Source organism: Tarenaya hassleriana, unplaced genomic scaffold, assembly GCF_000463585.1.
Source record: "Tarenaya hassleriana unplaced genomic scaffold, ASM46358v1 Cleome2, whole genome shotgun sequence".
Taxonomy (NCBI): domain Eukaryota; kingdom Viridiplantae; phylum Streptophyta; class Magnoliopsida; order Brassicales; family Cleomaceae; genus Tarenaya; species Tarenaya hassleriana.
This window is the reverse complement of record NW_010965372.1, coordinates 1087613-1104886: the sequence shown is the minus strand read 5'-3', so window position 1 is coordinate 1104886 and position 17274 is coordinate 1087613. Positions and strand designations below refer to the sequence as shown.

The 17274-nt window shown below is 38.9% G+C and overlaps 4 protein-coding genes across 5 annotated transcripts; 2 read left to right on the top strand and 2 right to left on the bottom strand.

The window, feature by feature from the left end:
* Positions 1 to 4788: 4788 nt before the first annotated feature.
* On the bottom strand, positions 4789 to 5214 carry LOC104813249 (zinc finger A20 and AN1 domain-containing stress-associated protein 10). Its single transcript, XM_010540816.1, has one exon. The coding sequence runs from the start codon at positions 5212 to 5214 to the stop codon at positions 4789 to 4791; it is 426 nt and encodes a 141-aa protein (XP_010539118.1).
* A 609-nt stretch (positions 5215 to 5823) lies between these two features.
* LOC104811506 (probable aminotransferase ACS12) lies at positions 5824 to 8268 on the bottom strand. Its single transcript, XM_010538216.2, has 4 exons — positions 7827 to 8268; positions 7588 to 7722; positions 7257 to 7414; positions 5824 to 7167 (listed from the first exon to the last, which is right to left on the bottom strand). Exons 1-4 carry the CDS (start codon positions 8118 to 8120, stop codon positions 6330 to 6332), a joined length of 1425 nt encoding a protein of 474 aa, XP_010536518.1. The 5' UTR covers positions 8121 to 8268; the 3' UTR covers positions 5824 to 6329.
* A 1293-nt stretch (positions 8269 to 9561) lies between these two features.
* Positions 9562 to 10155, top strand: LOC104811505 (CDGSH iron-sulfur domain-containing protein NEET). The gene is made up of 2 exons (XM_010538215.2): positions 9562 to 9851; positions 9918 to 10155. The coding sequence occupies exons 1-2, from the start codon at positions 9634 to 9636 to the stop codon at positions 10018 to 10020; spliced, it is 321 nt and encodes a 106-aa protein (XP_010536517.1). The 5' UTR covers positions 9562 to 9633; the 3' UTR covers positions 10021 to 10155.
* A 730-nt stretch (positions 10156 to 10885) lies between these two features.
* Positions 10886 to 13022, top strand: LOC104811503 (mitochondrial metalloendopeptidase OMA1-like). 2 transcript variants are annotated; one of them, XM_010538213.2, is made up of 3 exons: positions 10886 to 12219; positions 12316 to 12464; positions 12640 to 13022. In XM_010538213.2, exons 1-3 carry the CDS (start codon positions 11326 to 11328, stop codon positions 12890 to 12892), a joined length of 1296 nt encoding a protein of 431 aa, XP_010536515.1. In that variant the 5' UTR covers positions 10886 to 11325; the 3' UTR covers positions 12893 to 13022. The 2 variants fall into 2 exon arrangements, with proteins under 2 accessions (XP_010536515.1, XP_010536516.1); XM_010538214.2 differs by having other exon boundaries at positions 12336 to 12464; positions 12640 to 12824.
* Positions 13023 to 17274: the final 4252 nt, after the last annotated feature.

The window sequence follows — 17274 nt, the reverse complement described above, 5'->3', positions numbered from 1 at the left end:
GTGTTCGTTATATGATAACACGTACCTGGCAAATATTGCGTTTTGTTTGCCAATGCCACTAAATCAGTGTATAAACGTATTTGGAATTTCTCTTTGATAATATCACATGAGGTGGAATCAACCATTTTAACAATAGTATATTCCGTAAAATAAATACGGAATTTATGCTCCGTTAACTTGTATCTGTTGTTATTGTGTATAAGCTTGAAATGGCTGATAACAAATATATCTTCCTCGTTTATGATATGTTTAAATTGGTCTGTCTGGTCGTGGAATATTTTTCCTTCAACAACATCCTCCTGCAATGTTGTTAATGGAGAAGATCACATTACTAATAATAATAATGTTATTTAAAAAGGTAAGGAAGACGTACATTTTTGTCAATTAAAAAGAAGCCGATGCCACGATATTCATTTCCATTGAAAGGATTCCTTTCATCCCACGTCCTTAAAAATCTGACCATGATAGATCCATGATTGTGATGTCTTGAGTTTTCCAAACTTGCATGGGTTGATATCACTGATTGGAGTTGATTTGTCCATTCCTACGATGGGATTAATCTAATCAATAATGACATTATGTATAATATAGACTATGTGATCATTACTCCACCTCATGTGATATTATCAAAGAGAAATTCCAAATACGTTTATACACTGATTTAGTGGCATTGGCAAACAAAACACAATATTTGCCAGGTACGTGTTATCATATAACAAACACACCATGGAAATAACTCAAAAGGTTTATAATCAAGCTATTCTCTCATGTTGCAGATATCATTGGAGTTTTGGTTGCAGTTCAAGGACCAAACTTACATATGCCATCGTCAACGCAAAAAATAATCCTCCGGTTATTATTGAAAGAGTAAGTTTCCAACATTTATTTCCAGTGCATGATAAAATGTCTTATAAATTGAATATAATTAGTTTGACATATACAACACATCAACAACATTGTCAAGCTTTGCATATGGGATGATCTCGCCGCACAACTACGGTCACAAATACACAGATTGAGTATTCGAAAAAGTATCATCGTCATTACTGGTGTAAACCCAAAGATTATCGACGGTAATTATTAAACACTCACACAATCATAAATACTTACAGTCTAATATTTAAGTACCAAGATCATTTTTATATTAAGCTTACTAATACATTCTATATCTCAGGTGTTGTATCGCTTAGCACATCAATGTCTACCAAAATTTACATAGATGAAAACCTCAACGTCATCAGAACTTTCCGCCTAAGGTAAATACACTATACCATTATTGATACAAACTATATGAATCATATTTAATGAATGATTTAATTTATTACCTACCCACAATTTTTTCAGCAACCGCAAACGGAGGAAAACAATGGTACCGCACACCGTCCCCACATATCATCCCCATTGAACTTATACCTCATCGACGAAGCGATATCATTACTATATCATTGATTTAATTATGTTTTAAAACAACGCGATTTAATATTATAAGATCGAAACATCAATACTTTTTTAGTTACGATATGTTCTTTTTTTTTATATCTGCCAATTTAAATGTGTTTTATTGTGTTAGTACCTTTGCACCTGGTTTGAAAATCATATATCTTACATTTATAATCACAACACAAGATATATAAATAATACGCATAAGGTTATATAGCTACGTACAAAAACAAAAATGCATATTAATGAAAGCCATCAATATAAAATGATATTACTTTATGATATACATAAAAAACATTTAAATTTATAAATCTAACTCAAACAAATTATTATAATATCATTTCTATACTAAAATATATAAATACTTTAAGTATATATACAAATAATAAACCGCGCATCGCGCGGGTCTTACCTAGTGTATATAATAATGTATGAAATGAACCGAGTGAGTATTTTCTGCCTTTGTAATATTCCGATCTCAAGACAATAAAAATTAAATTAGCAGTAAAGGAAATAATTTTAATTGTTTAAATTAATTGATATAAAATTATTAGAAATTGTATTAATTTTATATGTGATCAGTTAAAACAATCTAACGGAAATAATTGCAATTGAACTTTGGATAAATTGGGGTTTAGAATAATAGGGGTTTCTAATAGTAATCATTTGAGTTAAGAGAGAGTAATTTATAAGGGTTTTGGATATTAGTTTAAAGGTTAAGCTTTTTTAGTTTATTTAGTTAAAAAAAAATTGAGCTTGTAGAATTAGAATAGTTGAAGAAATTGAAATTTTAAATTTTTTAAAATAATATTTTTGGAATTAGAGAACTAAGAGTGTTGAATTTAACTAATTTTTGAATGATAATATTTTTGAATTAAATCTCATTAATTTGTTTAATTGTACACTAATCAAAGCTCGTAGTTGGTCGTTACTACAAATTTTAAAAATTGGAAGTAATTCGGAAGACCTCCTAAGCTACAAATAGAAATTGCAAGGGAAAGACACCACTTTATTCCAATTGACGAAAAGGTGGGAACATTTACGTGAAGCCCGAGCCCTAGATCGTGAACTTATGAGCTGTACGAAACTATGGGATATATATATATATCATATCATATCATATCTCGAAGGCGAGAATATTATATACCCAAAATTATAACTCTTATACTTTAATTCTCCTTTAATTATGATTTTATCTATGATATCATAAGATTCCGAGCAACTAGTTCGTTTTAAAAACTTAAAAAGTACGTTTTTATTTTTGTATCTAATAATCATTACATATCAATTTTTGAATTTTGGCAATTAGTTGCTGGAATTTATGGCTATAACTGAACTTTCTAATGTTGACGAATATAATAATAATAAAATGTTGATGTGTAAGTTAAACGTTTTTTTAGTTATTATATGGCTTTTAATAAAAAAAATTAAGCATACTAAGTGAAAAATTTCAGAATATATCCTCCTTACAACTTTGTAGGAGCATTAGAAATAATTGTATCTCTTATCTATTTTTTTTTTTACTTTTTTTGCAGAAAACTAAAGAGACATACAATAATGGTTGTCTCTTGTATAAAATATGATCATAAAACTAAAAGGGATATATATATATATATATATATATATATATATATATATGGCTCGTCAAATTGTTTAATTCGATTATAATAATAACAATTCTGATCGGTATATAAGTTCAAAAGTTTAATATTCCAACCAAGATTCAATCGTTTGAAAAATAGATAAGATTTCTATTTCAATCTAATTTGCCTTGTTGTCTCTTTTATCATCTATCTTTTTTTTTTTATTCAAATCCAAACAATTTAATTTTATTTTCAATTGTTTTTTCATATCGTAGAGTTTCAACTAAGGTTTTCCTAGGTTTTTAGCACACTCCCTTTTCATGTGGAAGAAAGTATTCGTTCACTTTATTTTTTAATATTTTTTTTTTTGAAAAATGAAAAATAAATGATCTACAAATTGGAAAACAGAAAAGAAACCATGATTTCAAGATATTTGCTATCTCATTGAAATTTTGAGATAAAATTTTTCTTTTTTATTTATAGAAAAAACATACTAAATATAAATAACGAGAAATAAAAGAAATAAACTATCGAGAAGTATAAAAATAGATATACAAGATATAACATTAAAACCTAAGATGATATCATTTAATAAGCAATTTAATTTTCTTTTATCTTTTATAATTCAGGTTTGGATACAAATAAATTACTCCTAATGGAATATTCGATTGAATCAATTCATTTAGAAACCTGATCACAATTCTTCACATGCACTTCAAATTTGAAACGATTTGTAAACTTTTAACTAAAAGGATCAAAATACTTTCCCTTTAAAAATCGTTTTCCAATATCTCTTTGGAAACAAATTTAGTTTTTATTAAAATAAATTAAATTGATAAAAAACCATATTTTGAAGGTTTGTAATCAAATATTTTTTTTATCAAGAGTGTGAAATAATTAAAAATCTTATTGTTTATTGAAAACTAAGATGTGGAAGTAAAATAAGAAAATATAAAAAGAGAAGTGATTTGTGAAATTTTAACTAAAAACAAGCATATTTATTCCTACAAATAAACTAAAAAAGAAATTAAAAGAAAAAAGGAATGATAGAAATTAATAAAGAAAAAGATAGCTGATACAAAATAATATTTGATTTTTTAATTGAATTCGTATATCTAATTTATATCAATCATATTTAATGTTAATATAATCTCTTCAATTCTAAATTTTCTAAATCTAAATTTATTTTATTATTTTAATTTTATCTGTCAAGGATCAAGATTGATTTTGAAAGAATTCAAAAATAAATCTTGAAATGATTATAGGATACAAAACGCAGAATTCGTTGTATTTTAGTAAATTTTGTATGCACCAAATTTGATTCTTTTATCGAATACTATTATCCAATTTCAAATATTTCGATTGATCTTGAACTTGTAACTTTATATCGTTTTGTTATAATATCTTGTTTGATCTTGAAATTTTTTATTTTGATTTTTTTTGTCGCAATACTTAGTTTGATTATAGATTTTTACAATAACTTATTACAAAGAAAACATAGAGTGGATCGTAACTCTTGTTCATGTTGTATTACTATGAAAACTATCCCATATTTATACAAAAGTTAGCCAAATAAACAAGTAAAGAAATTAAAAGAAAAATATATGACGTAAATTAATAAGGCAAGAGATAATTAACGTAATTCATATTAGATTTCCAATTGAATTAATGAACAACAAAAAGAAAGCAACTGTAATATCAATGTCAGAAACCGGAAGAAGAAAACCAAAGACAAATCTCATAGGAAAGTGATCAAAGTCACCAACTATATTAATCTATCCAACTTGTCGGAGCCGACGAAAGGGTTTTCCTTTGCCAAAGCGAGACGACCATATTCCTTGAAATCGAATGGACACGAGTGCTCCTCCGCATGTCGATGTAACCCGCAGAACATGTTGCCGCATCTGCAGTCAAACCCTAGAAGCCCTATCTTCCTCTTACACACCTTGCACCTCTGCGCGGGAGACTGTTTTCCGGCGGTTTCATCCGCCGGAACTGATGGGTTCGGACCGAAATCCATTGCCGGAGATTCCTCGGTCTCGCGCTCGAACCTCAGCAAGGCCTTGTGTTTCTGAATATTCTCTCTGAGGCTCTCGTTGTAGCACTTGGAGCATAGGTTTTTGTTTTCGGCCGTGCCGAAGAACCCACATCCTCTCTTGCATAGCGAACCCAGTGCCTTGAATGGATCCATTGAATCGGTTTTCGAAAACTAAACCTTCTTCTTCTTCTTCTTGGATGAAATTAAGGGCGGGAGATTCTTGCTGGGTTATGTGAAATTTTCGTTGCGGAGCTATGAACTGTGAGGATGGTTTATTTATAGATGATTTAGCAGTTGGGATCGTGTGAAATTCCAGACCACGTTGTGATTGGTTTTAGGAAGTTTAAGGAAAAGTCCTTGTCCGGTTCTAGTTTTATCTAGGGAGATGTTTGGATTCCAATAGGGTTAGGGTTAGGGTTAGGGTTTCTGGAGTGAACTTAGTTTTAGGGTTTCCGTGGGATTGGATTACGTTTGCGTGATATGCAAGAAATGTTTTTTCCCTTTCGGACTGGGCCCACCCATGACGGCCCAGACGGCATGACGTGCACTAGAAGTTATTAAACGAAGGGAAACTGATTATGGAAAAAGCTTATACACGCTTAATTAATTTCAGTATTTATATAACTTTTATGAAATTGTGAATGAAATATTATACAAATAAACCTCTGCTAAATATAAATACTGAATATTTAAGAAAATTCATTCCTTTCATCCGAATTTGGCCATGGAATTATTATCTAGTTAAAAGATCCAAACCCATAATAATATAAATCAAGAAGAAGAAAAACCAAATCAAACGTTGAAGAAACACAAGACAAGAGTTGAACAAAAACGTCTGAAACATGATGACGAGGAAGCATGAGAGAGACAGCAACCACCAGTTCCCGACATATGGGAACAACATCACCGGCGTATCCAGCAGTTATATAACGAGTTGCGTCAAGTTCCAACCTTGTGGGGAGGGATTCTTTCTTAGAGAAAGCTCTTTCAGCTATTGAAATGACAAAGTAGACTCCCCCAGTTACGGGTCGACGTTTCGGTATTCTGTTAACCTTTTTTGAAGCTAAAAAAACACAGAGAATCTGCCACTAAGTACTGAAGTGAATTTAGACCAAAGCGACTGAAAACAGTACCACTTCCCTGCAGGAATTTCTAAACAACGAAGCTGCCAGATGCCGCCTCTTGCCATTCAGACTATGTACAGATAGAAGCGAGATAGAATGCAGAAACTTGCAAGCTTCTCTCTTTCGATCCCCGGATCTAAATTCCTACCGAGCAACCCTTTCGATACGGTCCATAACCGTTTGGATCTCGTCATCGGTTAAAGCGGTAAAGCAACACCTGAACCATCCCGGCTCTATACAATAACAGGCCGACCCGGGAGTTGCGTTGATCTTAGCAACAGTTAGCAGCCTCTCGAACAACTCGAGCTCTCCTTCCTCACTGTGGGAAGTAAGCAGACTGCTCATATCGACCCAACAATACAACCCGCCACCGCTCTCAGCACACGGAATTCCCAGCTGTTTCAGACCATCCACAAACCGATCATGCTTATCCCTTATCCTTTTCCTGTGGGCAGTAATGTATTCCTCGATGAATCTTGAATCAGAGAGCATCGAGACGAGTAGCCTCTGGATTGGAACGGGCACGGAGGAAAATCTCGTCAGTTTCTTTGCAGCGGCTACTACGGTTTCGTGATGGGAATAGACGATTCCAGCTCTGAAACCCGGAATAGAAAGGTCCTTTGAAAAGCTATAGATGATATGGACCCTGCTCTTATCGAACTCTCCCGAATCAGCAATCTCTGCCATGCTCACAAACTCTTGGTCCCCGTAGACAGATCCTGCAAATATCTCGTCAGAAATGACATGGATGTTCTTTTCTTGGGCGAAGCGTAGGATATCGTAGAGCAGCTCCCGTGACATTATGTTCCCGACAGGGTTCGAGGGATTTGAGAAGATGATTCCACGAACGTCCCTTCCCCGTTGTCTAGCTTGGTTGAACGCTTGATCGAGAACAGATATGGTTAAAGTGAAATTATCAGAGCTGCGGCAATGGACTGGTATCAGCTCCACTCCCGTCCGGAATTTGATATCCCTGTCGAAGCTGAACATCTAATTTCTCTCAGTCTCTGTCTCGGCCCAGATTAATCTGAAGTAATCTCGAAAAGGGTACGGTAAAAAACGAAGATTTACCCGGGATAATAGGGTGTCGGAATGAGGAAGGCGTTTCCATGATCTGCCAAGCAGAAGGTCAGAATTTCGACAGCAGGATTTGCACCGGCAGTTATCGCCATCCTTTCAGGATCAAATGACACATTTCCCATAATCCGAGACAAGAACCCTGCAATAGCCTGGCGATTCCAGAAAGATATTAAACATGACATAATCGGAGAGAGCTGACAAACAGCTAGAGAACAAGATCAGGGACATCATTCTAAGTTATGTCAAGTAGAAGAAGAACAGTTAACAAGAAATCGTGCGAGATTCTTGGAAGATTTCGGGCAAATGAATTGTCTACACTTACCACTTTCAGTTCCATCAGGCCATCGAAAGGCTTATACATGGCGATCTTACTGATACTGAGATCATCATCACCATTTGGAATCATCGACTCCATCAAATTCTCAGACATCCATTTCTGGAGCAAGTCGAAACACAGCTACAGATACTCGCACCAACAAAAAAAAAAAATCGACCCATCGGCAAAAATCGCAAAACAAATCCAAAGTGAGGAACAGCGGAATCGGAAACTCCGACACTCACCGTGCTCTCCGACAGCCCGAGCTGCATAATCCCGTCGGGATTCCTCGTACGATCGTACGGATCCTTCTTGGCCGTCTCCAACCCTATGTAGTAAGGCGAATCGCTTGGCTTTGCCACGGGACCCGCCCGAGAGGAGACCCGAACGGAGAGATCGGGCCGAGACGACGGCGGATGAGCACGGCGTCGTTTCAGGTAGAGCTGGAGGAAGTAGAAGAGAGAGCAAGGGATGAGCGAGCCGAGGAGGAAGCCTCCACGGCCCTGAACCACGCCCTGGAGAGGTACCACGAGCCTCATTACGGCGGAGACAGCGACTCAGCCGTAGCGAGAAAGGGCTCCGCCGTGAAATTGGGTGCTCCGGCGACGGAGAGAGAGAGCGAGAAAGGGGCTCCCTGTGTTACGTTGTAGCCAAGCAAATTGGTACCTTAAATCCATCGCCAAAAAGAAAATTAAAAATAAATAAATAAAAAGAAAAGCCGATGGAGCGAAAGAGAGCGTGGCTGTTTCTTGTCTCGAAAACATGGAAAGTGAGATTCGAAGTGAACAGACTTTGGAATTAGATTCGGTTTTCCAGATTCGTCACTGTCGTAACAAATTCCGAATTTGGTTCTTTTTTTTAAAAAAAAAAGAAATTGTTCCGAATTGAAGTCTAAAAGACATTATTAGTTCCCATTTCTTTGCCGTCGGATTATTTAATATTTTTGGTTAAAGATTTTTTTTTGGTATTTATATTCGATTCCGTGAATTCAGTCGATTTGATTCGATTTTTTTTAACTGTCATTATTTTACGATATATCTATTGTAATTTTAAACAAAAGATTAGATAAAGAACATCTTAGATGAATGGAGAACCAAAAACTATATGGGAAATGAAATGTCTCACACAATCAAAACACAGAAAGAAAATCAAAATAAATAAATATCGGACGCAAATAATTTTCACTTTTTTAAATATTTTTGTAAAGATAGACAATGAAATTCGAGTGAACAAATTAGGCGTGAAATTCCGACGTCAGAATCTTGAGAAAAGATCGTAAAGAATGTTAGATTATGTTTATGACTGAAATGGCGTATGGGTATTTTCACTCACCTTATGGAACGGTGCACGGTTCATTCCTCGGCCTTGGTACGAGTCTTCTGGTTCATCCTCGGCCTCTCTCCCATCCCACACTCTCACCCTTTTACCGCACATGGTAAGTAGCCCTTATTGCAACCGCAACATTCGTCACAATAATCTAAACTTGGGTATTTAAACCCGTGAAATAGAGATGTTTAACGTTTATCCTGTGTCGAATTCGAATCTTAAATTAAAAAAAAAAAAAGACATTTATATAGATTTCTCCCCTTCTCGGGATTAGTTTAGTTTGGTTTCGTTGGCACATTAGCCCATTTGTGAGATGATATTATAGTTGAGTTGGCCAATTTTTGATAATCATATATGTTTTATCATCTACACACACTCTTATATATATACACACACGCCTATGTGACCAAAAATTGTTTCTTTTTATTATTTATATGGAGTTTTTTTTCAACTTATTTAAAACTAAACCTATTGGACCAAACAGCATGAACCCAATAAGCGCCACGTGGACAATCATCTGATATTGCCGGATCCAAAATCCGACCCGACAAATCCCCACCGTGTATTTCCTCCTCCGTACGTATGTATGACGTGGCGTCCGTCTCCTACACACAGTTCGGACGTCGTATCGCATCTTTGGTCGAGAGCGTGACCTCCACAAGCTTCTCTTCTAAAACTCACCCGTCACACAAAACACACCCAAAACAAATCCTGAGAGAGAGTTCAATGGCGATGAGCGGGAGCATTGTCGGAGCGAGGGTCTGTTACGGCGGAGGCCCAGCGGAGATGAGGGTCGGCTCCGGCGAAGCGGGGCGGCGGAGAATGTCGGTGGTGGTGAGAGCAGAAGGCGGAGGAATAAACCCCGAGATCAGGAAGAACGAAGAGAAAGTCGTGGACTCTGTCGTTGTCACCGAGCTCTCCAAGAACATCACTCCTTATTGCAGGTCTGTGTGATAATTCTCGTTAATGACGCTTATGATGATGATGATGATGGTGGCATTGTAACGTAGGTGTTGGAGGTCGGGGACATTCCCACTGTGTGATGGGAGCCATATGAAACACAACAAAGCCACGGGAGACAATGTCGGTCCTCTCCTCCTCAAGAAACAGTAGTTACCATCTCTTCCTGTTCTTTTTTTTTAAAAAAAAAAAAATTGATATAACAATTTCAAGTATTTCTATTTTCATGCCATGTTGTAATGACGACATCTATTTGAGTTCCACCATTTGATCTCTTGCTTTGTGTTTTCTGTCGTCTAGATTTTGATGCTCGTGATTCCATCACGGGTTTTACATATTTTTTAAATATTCGTATTAGTTGTAATAACTTAATTTCTAGAATTGATTTGAAAACGAATCAATGTAGCCGGATATTCAAATTTTAAAGATAATATATGACCTCGGTATAATTATCTTCCAGTTACTCAATTTTGGTATCAAGTATCAATTTTGTTAAGTTCGGTATTTGGTTAGGATTCGGTTTGGAAATTATTCAATTCGATGTAAAATGTGTATCAATCGATTATTATATTACATTTGGTTCGGTTTCGGTTTCGATTTTCATTTTACTAAAAAAATTATATTTTCTTAAAAAAATCGGTTTTGGGGATTTTTTAAAAATTCGGTTCGGTTCCATTCTACGAAATTTGATTTTGATACCAATTTTTTTTATTTGGTTCCAAAAACGGAATCGAAATGCCCATGTACCCTATTTCATATACCCGAAACTAGGGCTGGGTAAAAAAAATCTGGATTTTGGATATCCGATCCGACCTGTGAAATGAATACCCGAAATTAGGGGATCTGATCACTGAATGAGATGAGATCGGTAATAATTTTAAGAATACCCGAATTTTGGGTTTGGGTCTGGTAATGAATTGTAGGTCGGGTAATTACCCGCGGGTATCCGAAAATAAAGAAATTACAAATTTACCCCTAATTTAATAAAACCCTAAGTTTCTAACAGATCTTCTCCTTTCCCTTCCTACGCCGTGGATTGCTCGTTTTCTGGATAAATGTCTTTGACAGTTGTTATGTTGGTCATTTGTTGCATGCTCGTTTTCTGGGATATATTGGTCGTCCGTTTCATCTCCAATTCGAGCCGTTTTGCTGCTTGCTCGTTTCTTCAACTGTGGATCTGCATGTGCAGAATTTTTTTTGATATTTCGTAATGTTTCTTAAATTTTTTTCTGATTTGGTGAGAGGACATTTGCACCAAAATCATCAAGCAAACAAACTTTAGTTATTTGTGAATGTCCGTCACCGTGAATAATTACTTCCACAAGAATCCTCTCTCTGTCTCTTCGTCATCTTTTTCCTTCCTGCCTCTCTCTCTGGAAATTTCCCTTCTTACAGGTTCGATTCTTCAAATCTTCGTCCGTCTCCGAGTTGCTCGTTCGAGTTTCAATTCTTGGCGGCATGTCTTGGAACCGAAAAACTAAGCTCGTCTTCAGCTCCCTTAGAAGCGGTGCACATCCTCCTAGGATTTTCCTGGAATCTCTGTTCTCCAACGCTTTCTCGCCGATTCATCGACACGGGTCTTCGATTTCATCCGCTAAGTTTTCTGGGTTCTCTTCAATTTCTTTGCTCAGAACAGGTTTAGGCATTTGTTCTTGTAGCCCTTTCTTGACCGATCCCAAGAGGTTTTACTACGTTGATCGTTACCAGGTTCGTCACTTCAAGCCACGCGGCCCGAGACGGTGGTTCCGAAACCCTCGGACCGCATCGACGGTGGCGATCGTGTCTTCTGGGGTTTTGATCACCGTTTATTTTGCGAATTTAGAGACTGTTCCTTGCACGAATCGGAGACATTTCGTCCTCTTGTCGAAATCGTTGGAGAGACGGATAGGGGAAGCTCAGTTTCAGCAGATAAAAGCCGGGTTCAAGGGGGAAATCCTCCCTGCGATTCACCCTGATAGCATTAGGGTTAGGTTGATTGCTGCTGATATAATCGATGCGTTGCAGAGAGGTTTCAGCCACGAGGGTATGTGGAGTGACATTGGGTATGCATCCATGGATGATGATGGTAGCTCTATGGACAGTGATAGGGCAGTGAAGGGCACTGTAATGGCGGCGAGTAAAGAAGGGAAAATTATGGATAACAGATGGATTCAGCAATGGAGGAAGAAGGGTAAAGAGAAAGGGTCACAAGCTAAGATTTCTCACCTTGAAGGGTTGAATTGGGAAGTCCTTGTGGTTAACAAGCCGGTAGTCAATGCATTTTGCTTGCCTTCTGGGAAGATTGTGCTGTTCACTGGATTGCTCGATCATTTCGAGGCAGATTCCGAGATTGCCACTGTGATCGGACACGAGGTATAGAACATTGGAGGACTACGAAATGTTGGTAACTGTCAGCATGATCTGAGATTGTTCTTATGATGTTTTCCTGTGTTTCGTTCACTGAATTAGGTTGGTCATGTTGTTGCCAGACACATAGCCGAGGAAATTACCAAGAACTTATGGTTTGTGATCCTCCAGCTGGTTCTCTATCAGTTGGTTATACCCGATATTGCGAACACAATGTCGGCTTTCTTCTTGAGGCTTCCTTTCTCCAGAAAGTACGTCGCCTTCTTCCAATCCTATCAAACGTTATATAGTCGTCTCATACTGGATTCGGGTTTGCTTTTCACTTTCAGCAGGCATAGTTATTTGTGTTTCGGATACAGGACGAAAGATTCTATCAAACTGATGAGTTTTCTGAATCAAAAAGCATTGTGCTTTGGTATTTGTCAGGATGGAGATAGAAGCAGATTACATCGGGTTGCTCCTGCTGGCCTCAGCGGGCTACGACCCACGAGTAGCTCCCGGGGTGTATGAGGAGCTCGGGAATCTAGCAGGTGACCCGTCTCCACTAACTGAGTTCCTCTCGACCCACCCGTCGGGAAAGAGGAGGGCTCAGCTGTTGGCTGAGGCCAATGTCATGGAAGAAGCCCTCATGATTTACAGACAAGTTGGATCAGGCCGTGCCATTGAAGACTTTCTGTAGCTTCCTCACTCTCCCTCTTCTTCTTCATTCTTTTGCTTCTTTCACTCTCCATATCTGTACAGAAATTGCTCTCCGGGATCTTGTTTCTTCACCATATTTGCTAAGAAGAGTGACAAGTGAGGATTACAGAGAGCTCAAGCGCCAAGGCCCTTTTTCGTCCCAAAAGTTCTCTGTTGAAAGCCCATTATTTGACTTGCCAATTTTTTCATCTCGGCATCACTCGCGTTTCACCCTCGTCCGCCTTCATCCAAACAAATCCGTGAAATATCCAAAGCTCGATAATACCCTTCCTTCGATCCCCACTCATCGGGATGTTTTGTGCATCGGACTGCCCCTTTATTTCAATTATATAAGAAAAAATCGCATACAAGAAATTCTCATTTTGCCTCGTTTCGTCCTCATTTATCTCCGTATATCGACTATATGGGAAGCTCATTGGTTATGGAAAAGTTGACATGCAATCCGTCGGCCAGTCTCTGCGTTCTACAATCAACTCTATCAAGATCTCAGTCTCTGCGTTCTACAATCAACTCTATCAAGATCTTTATAGGTTATAAACCCGAACCGAACCGATTAAAAATTATTAACCGTTTGGTTATAAATTTTTATAAACCGAACCGAATTGTTTATATATCTTCATTTATATATATTTATATACATATATGAATGTTTATATTCTTGATTTAATCATTGTTTTATTATATTTTAAATACATTTTATCATTGTTATTATTGTTTTTAAAGTTTGTGTGATATAAATATTAGAAAAAACGATATTTATTTATTTAATAGTTTTATATCAAAATATAAATTTAGATATTATTATTTTATATGTTAAAATAATTATGATAATATTTTATATTATATTTTATTTGAATATTTTTTAATTATAAATGAATTGATTTTTTAAATATTATAACCGAACCAAATCTTTATTTGGTTATAGTTTGGTTATAGTTTTAAATAGACAAAACTGAAACGAACCGAAATGAAACGAACCGAACCGAACCGAATAAAATTAATTAACCGTTTGGTTATGAGTTTTAATAACCCGAAATAACTAAACCCGAAATAACCATAACCAATTAACCCCTAACCGACCGTTCGCCCACCCCTATCGTCGGCTGTGTCTTCTTCGACCGCTACTCCTTCGACAACGTCTTCTCCGACCGTTGCTCCGTCGACGACGTCTCCTCCTACTGCTACTCCGTCGGCGGTGTCTACTCCTACTGCTGCTCTGTCACCATCTCTGGTGGAAATCCCAGCATCCACCCATTCTGTTACCGAGGTACCAACTCGGGTTTTCTCTCCGATCTTTCTTCTTCCACCGACGAAGTCAGCTGCACTGGAATCCTCTCATGTGGATGGTTCACACCTCCCTCTTCCTACAGCAAGCCCTGTAGTAGCAACCCCTGCGGGAATAGACCCAGCCATAGGAGACTCATCTCTCTGAACCGAAGAAGAACGACATCAACGCCAACCCCCAAGCAGTCGTGGAGCAAGAAAGTCTAGGGCAGCATATGGGTATGTCAGAGAGTAGGCAACCCTAGAACACACCCTAGTGGAATCCCCCTCATAGAAATCCCGATTGAATCTCTAGAAGCCTCAGTCACTGAATGGGATGATTTTGTCGTTGGACAGTTCTACGGTCTTCCCCCTCTATGGGACGGATCATTGGTATCTCCAACGCTATATGGTCTCGCAGAGGGCCGAGAGTAAAAGTGTAGGATGTCGGGAATGGGACATTCCTATTCAAATTACCGAACTGTCGATCAAGAGATTTGGCTCTGAGCAGAGCTATATGGCATGTGGGCGCGTGCCCTATGTTTGTATCAAAATGGAATCCGTATCACACAACTGAGAAGTCGGTCCTATCATCAATAACGACTTGGGTTTCCCTGCGAAACTTGCTGCACCAATTTTATACCACATACAGCCTCAACCGAATCGCAACAGCCATCGACAACCCTCTTTAGTTGGACAATACAACATCAACCAAGGAAAATGTATCGGTGGCTAAACTTTTTATTGAGGTGAATCTTCGTCGAGTTCCTCATAAGAATATGGTGGTGACACTTCTCGGGGGACATGAGCACATTATTGATATCTCTTACACCTGGCTACCCCCGAACTGTAGTAAGTGTTCGGAATTGTGACACAACCACAATCACTGCCCCAGCTCCCACCGACTGTGGCACCTGTCCAGCTGACTGACAGCTCGAAGCCAACTTTAGCTGTTGTACAACGGGGTGAGATAGAGTCGGCACCAGCAGCCCCTCCGCAGGCTGAGACAAGGGAGCAAGAACTGGCAGTTCCTCCGTCGACTCACCAGCCTAATGTTCCAGACTCAGTCGTGGGCTCAGGTAAGGAACCAACCCCGGATATTATCGGTAAACAACCCAAACACTCAAACCCGCTGCCAAACACTAGCCCAACCACTTCCCAAAAAGCCACCCATAAACACTACCGCACGAGCCACCTCCTCAAAAAACCAATCCAAACGGTCTAATACTGATGACCATGGATTTATTACGGTTACTCCAAAATTCCGTGGCCGCAAGGCCACAAGGGGGAATTAATTTTTCTGTGCAGGGATACCCATTATTTTTGCCTGGAACATAAGGAGCATAAATGCCCCAAACAAAGGTTTTTTGACGCGCAAGTGGATTTTGGAGAACAAGCTCAGGATAGGAGCTCTTTTGGAAACACATATTCATCAAAGGAATACGGAAAGTAGGGGTGTCAAAATGACCGGGCCGGGCCGGGCCGGGCCGGCCCGAGCCCGACACAAACCCGAATATTTACGGGACGGACCAGCCCGGTCCGAACCCGCTTTTGGCCTATAATATTCTGGGTCGGCCCGAAAAACGAACAGGCCTTGATTTGTGAAGCCCAAGCTCGTAACTTTTACGGGCGGATTCGGGCCGGGTATCGGGCCTTGGGCTTTTTTGACACTCCTAACGGAAAGGATCACCAATTCTATTTCGGCGGGAAGGAAACATGCATGTTTTTTTACGGACTGTAACACAGGAAGAATATGGATTGTATGGGATGCGGCTCTGCGTGTCATGATTTACAGCCACTCCAAACAGGCTGTAACATGCGACATTGAAGATGACCGACGCCAGATCAGGGTCACAGCTACTTTTGTGTATGTCTCCACATCAGTGAGTGAAAGAAGGAGTCTATGGGAAGAGTTGATACGACTAGGATGCTATCAGCCAGTACAACAATCCTCGTGGATAGTGCTGGGTGATTTTAATCAAGCCCTTACGCCGATGGAACGCTCAGACTTTCCCACTGCTATGAGCCACCACCAAGGGATGCACGAGCTACGTGACTGCATGGAGCAGGCCGACGTCTCGGATATTCCCTATCGAGGCTTAGCCTTCACTTGGTGTAATAACCACACAGCTAGCGGACCCCCTCTCTATCAAGCTAGATCGGGCTATGGCTAATACCAAATGGTTGAAACTTTTCCACACAGCTTATGCGAAATTCACAGCCCCGGGACACTCGGATCATGCACCTTGCATCGTTCACTTCTCAGATAATCAATGTAAGGTGATCAAACCTTTCAAATTTTTTCACCACTTATCATTGCTTCCTGAGTTCCTAGGCATAACTGGCGGACATCTGAAATTATGGGATCGCCCCAATACCAACTGAATCGCTCCCTGAAGCTAATGAAACAACCCCTCTGAGGCCTCAATCGAAGGCAATTCTCCAAGCTCTCGCAGAGAGTCCAGACGGTAAAGGAAAGCCTATCCAACATTCAGGAACGCATCCTAGCTGTGCCCCATCGCCGAATTTGATGGAGGAAGAGAAAGAACAACGCCGACAGTATTTGGTACTTGCATCAGCAGAGGAGCGGTTTTATAAACAAAAGTCTAGGATCAATTGGCTGCGACTTGGAGACATAAATACGGCCTTTTTCCACAGATGTGCAGCAACCAGAGCAGCAAGGAACCATGTGCATTACTTGGAGGATGCAAGAGGGAACAAGCTAACAACGAAGATTGAGATCCAAGAGCATGTTGTAGCCTTTTACTCCGATCTACTGGGGGTAAGGGATCCTCGGGTGACAACACCAACAATGACATGGCTGCAGGATTTGATCCCGTATAGATATTCCGAGGAGCGTGCAAAGGAGCTAGACACTGTACCATCTGAAGCGGACATCAAGAGGGTTTTGTTCTCCTTACCGGCCAACAAAGCTCCAGGGCTCGACGGTTATCCTAAAGAGTTTTTCACAGAGAGTTGGGATATTATAGGTGGTGATCATGTTATCAAAGCAGTCTAAGATTTTTTTACTACGGGGAAGTTGTTCGGGCAGGTGAATACGACTTCAATAACGTTAATTCCAAAGAAGCAAGGGGGCAC